At 35.4% G+C, this 4,245-nt stretch overlaps 1 protein-coding gene across 1 annotated transcript; it reads left to right on the top strand.

The window, feature by feature from the left end:
- The first annotated feature begins 655 nt into the window (after positions 1-655).
- LOC107805226 (GDSL esterase/lipase At4g16230-like) lies at positions 656-3,694 on the top strand. Its single transcript, XM_016629222.2, has 6 exons — positions 656-930; positions 1,282-1,596; positions 1,755-1,882; positions 2,392-2,637; positions 2,731-2,986; positions 3,325-3,694. The coding sequence occupies exons 2-6, from the start codon at positions 1,362-1,364 to the stop codon at positions 3,549-3,551; spliced, it is 1,092 nt and encodes a 363-aa protein (XP_016484708.1). The 5' UTR covers positions 656-930; positions 1,282-1,361; the 3' UTR covers positions 3,552-3,694.
- The last annotated feature ends 551 nt before the right edge of the window (positions 3,695-4,245 follow it).

Raw genomic sequence — 4,245 nt, 5'->3', positions numbered from 1 at the left:
CAGGAGTGATCAAATCGAGCAAAGAGTGTCTTCCTTTGAAAGGACAATTGCATAAGTTAAAAGTGTGTTCTTGTATAACTTAATTTTTAGAGGAGATACAAAATTCAAAAAATTCTGCATGCAAGAGCCCATAATTTGGGGCCTTTCTTGCTCTGCTGCCGCAGAAATTTTGTAAGGAAATACCAAGTTGCTTAAACATCCACTTGACTTAATGCAGTTGTAAAAAATGAAGACATACTTTTCTTTTAAGATTTTCAAGATTCTGTTGTTAATAATAATTCTATGAATAAAAACATGAGTCGGTGTCAACTTGGTGGAAGTTGTAAGTCAAAAGTATTACTATCATTACTTAAACTTGTTTGGTGTGCTTTCAACCACACCTATCTTTCAGTATTATATTTGTAGCTTTTCCTTCTTTTGGAAACGAACATTAAAAAAATAAAGAGGAGGAAGAAGCAGAAGAGAAGAAACAGAGGCTCCCCATGAAAATAATAGTAATTGCCATACTGTAAATTTAAGTGACTGCATTCAATTGCACGTACTGTGGCATCCAATCGGTTGAGAATCTGAAGGTTGGCAGTTGCATAATTTATTTTCTTACCACCAACAAAAATTATAAATTTCTGAACTTGGACAGAAATCCACTAGTAGGAGTAGTAATATTTAATGGTTCTGTTTCTCTTTTGGGGATTGCATTCTGGCTCAAGATTGGCTCCAACATATAAAAAATTTCTCTGATTGGTAGTGCTGATTCTGCTAGGCATTTAATGAGGAAACGCTTTCCATTTTTCTTCTCCACCAACTTTCACACTATGCTTGTTATATCTATTTCAAGCTCCGTTTTCTCTACTTTTATCATATTGTTGAGTTAAGCCTAGCTGTGAGGAGAATTTCTCTTTTCAGTTAAATCGTCCCCAACTATGACCAAATGTCTCGTGAAGCTTCTCTTAATTTAATTCTTTATTTCTAGCCCATCCTAATTTCATAGGTTTAGTTATAATATATGCATGTCCATTGAATTATGTGAGCTATAAACTGATCTTCTTTTAATTATTTGCTAGTTACTCTCATTTCTTTTTTGGACGGGTTAGTCCTTGCATTGCTAACAAGTTCATAGAATAGCCTGGCCCATCCTAAGTTCATAAGTAATATAGTGACTATAGTCATGTCTCACTGAAAATGTGAGCTAAAAGCTTATTTGCTTTTAATTCTCTGCAATTTTCCCTCTTTCTATCTATTGGTTGGTGTGTCCTTGATTTGCCTTGTTGGTCTATTTAACAGAACTTGCAGTTTTCAAAGGCCTTGCTTTCTCCTACTGAAAGAAGCCTCCACATTCTTAGCTTTATCTCTAGGTGTTTGAAATGGGAAATCCATCATATTATAGGTTGGCCATTTTGGGAGTTGTGCTTCAGAACTTGACGATCTGTTTGGCAGAAAATGTCCCTGCTAATTTTGTCTTTGGAGATTCATTGGTTGATGTGGGTAACAATAACTATATTGCTTCTCTTTCAAAAGCAAATTTCTTCCCAAATGGTATTGATTTTGGTGGCCCAACAGGAAGATATACAAATGGAAGAACTATAGTGGACATTTTAGGCAAGTTTAATCTTGCTGAAAATCTCTCCCTTTATTATTTTTTTTCCGGAAAATGTCTGCCTTTTATGTTCTTTTCACTTCCCTCTAAACTATGAGCTTCTGAGTATTATTTTTTTCTTCTTCTTATTTTGGATGATTTTATTTGAATGGATTTGCAGGTGAGGAAGTGGGATTTAATTTGACTCCTCCATACTTAGCACCAACAACATCTGGACCAGTGGTTCAGCAAGGTGTCAATTATGCTTCTGGAGGAGGAGGCATTCTTAATGAATCTGGCCAAATTTTTGTAAGTCCTTAATTTTCCCCGATTTTGTATTGATTGTTTAGCTTCAATTTTTTCCTTATTATTCTCATTGCTTTTGTATACCTCTGTATGTAACACTTGCAAAATGTGGAAAACGTTCGTTTTGAAATGTTAGGCATGTATTGTTTAATTGAGGGGCTGTTTGATTCAAAGTATTAGGTGGGTTATTTCGATATAAGGGATTAAATTTATTTGTATTTGATTGGAGGTATTATTTATAATCAGTATTATAGTATATCAAAATCTTGGTATAACTTATCTCAACAAGTATGCAATACGAGAATATGTAAATTTTTTTGTTTTGTTCCAATATGTTTTGTGAAAGATCTGCATTGAGTAGTCATATAATCATGTTAGGTCTGTTATGCACGAGTATGTCAAGTCAAAAAGAGGATTATGTAACATCAGATGGGAGTGCTCCAAGATTTGTTTTTCTTTTTGTGTGTTTGATTGGATATTGATTAAAATGGGGTTTTTCTAAATATTGGTAGGGTGGAAGGATTAACATGGATGCTCAATTAGACAATTTTGCAAACACTAGACAGGACATAATCACAAGAATAGGAGAGCCAGCGACAATAAAGTTGATTGAGAATTCACTCTTCTCGGTAACGATGGGATCAAATGACTTTATTAACAATTATCTCACGCCTGTTCTCTCCACACCTGAACAACTAACTGTACCTCCTATGAAATTTGTGGGAGCAGTGATATCCAAATACAGAATTCAACTAACGGTAAATTGTGAATTTATTAAAGTTGACTACTACAAGTGCTATAACACAAAGTAGAATGCTGACATGATGATTCTTGTTCAAAACCATATGCAGAGACTTTATAATTTGGGTGCCAGAAAAGTAATAGTGGTGAATGTTGGGCCTATTGGGTGTATCCCCTACCAAAGGGATATTAATCCATCAGCTGGAGATAACTGCGTAAATTTCCCAAATGGGCTTGCGCAATTATACAACACCCAATTGAGAGGGCTTGTGAGTGAACTAAATTCCAAACTTACTGGATCAAAGTTTGTCTATGCAGATGCCTACGGAATCGTCCAAGACATCATTCAGAATTACTCATCTTATGGTGAGTTCTACTATCAAAGATTAATTAGAAACCCCTATGGTTTATCGTGTCTTCAATAATATGTGGATCGTGAAATCAGGCCTGCCCTAAGTAAAACACCTACTCGCACCACTTAAAGCTGAAGTAATGTTCTAGCATAGGGCATGACGTGAACACTAGCTCATTTATTAGTTTGGTGCAGCACGTAACCCCAACTAGGCCGAAGTGGTTTAATAAGACAACGGAATATTTTTAGCCAAACTCTAGCCCCATTTCTCCGGACATATCAAGATATTAGGTCAAATTTTCAAGATTCAGGTAATATAATTTAATTTGATGGGGGATATTGTTATATGTAGGATTTGAGAATGCAAATTCAGCTTGCTGTTCTGGTGGTGGAAGATTTGGGGGAATAATTCCATGCGGTCCTTCATCTAAAATTTGTGCAAATAGAAGCAAATATGTGTTCTGGGATCCATACCATCCAACTGATGCAGCTAATATCATCATAGCAAAACGCCTGCTGGACGGAAACTCTCCTGATATTTGGCCTATGAATGTCAGGCAGCTCCTTGCATCCTCCTAATTTCAAAATGACTACGTTATTTTGTTTCTCTATCTTCATAGGGAATTAAACATTTATACAGAGGAAAATTCGTCATGCACTGTACTGGTCTACTGCCAAATAAGTAGTGAATGAGCTTATTTATGATTTTTCTCTTACGTACATATCCTTTGTGTTCTGCTTTCACATAGTACTCGTAATTACTAATAAAGTATAGAAAATGTCTAATGACAAGGCAAGGCAGTGATCATAAGACCACCAAAATTTTGCATTTGTGATACTTATTAGATTCGGATGGTAGCCTATTGAGCCTTACCCGATTTTGCAGACAAATTGTTTTAACTAACTGATTCGGGCCAATGAAATGTTCAAACTTTTGACAATTAGACGATGGAGATGTTATTATTCTGTATTGCTGTAATAAACAATATAACTTTCTGGAAAAAAAACAAAACAGAAATTTAGTAATACTTGTTTAATGAAATAAATTCTGAAAAACAAAAATAGTATAGGTATAAATCGAGCCCACTGAATACACAATGTGTCCTTAAGGAAATTATTCCCCTCAAGTACCCGAGGTGCTGGAATATATCCTCCCAGGATAGAACGATTTAACTCACCAGTGTATTGGTACCAAAAACTCTGATGAACTGCGAACCACTCAATGGTCGTAAAACACACTGGAAAATATTGTGCAGAAGAAGAAGAAGAAGAA

Source organism: Nicotiana tabacum, chromosome 19 (genome assembly GCF_000715075.1).
Source record: "Nicotiana tabacum cultivar K326 chromosome 19, ASM71507v2, whole genome shotgun sequence".
In the NCBI taxonomy this organism is placed as follows: Eukaryota; Viridiplantae; Streptophyta; class Magnoliopsida; order Solanales; family Solanaceae; genus Nicotiana; species Nicotiana tabacum.
The sequence above is the reverse complement of the archived record's forward strand: the minus strand, read 5'-3'. Positions and strand labels throughout refer to the sequence as shown.

Bases quoted from the DNA above. Each gene is read 5' to 3' on its own strand.
- LOC107805226 (XM_016629222.2), top strand. From the start codon at position 1,362: ATGGGAAATCCATCATATTATAGGTTGGCCATTTTGGGAGTTGTGCTT. The intron at 1,883-2,391 runs GTAAGTCCTTAA...AAATATTGGTAG, and splicing joins ATGAATCTGGCCAAATTTTT to GGTGGAAGGATTAACATGGA. The intron at 2,987-3,324 runs GTGAGTTCTACT...TGTTATATGTAG, and splicing joins TCAGAATTACTCATCTTATG to GATTTGAGAATGCAAATTCA.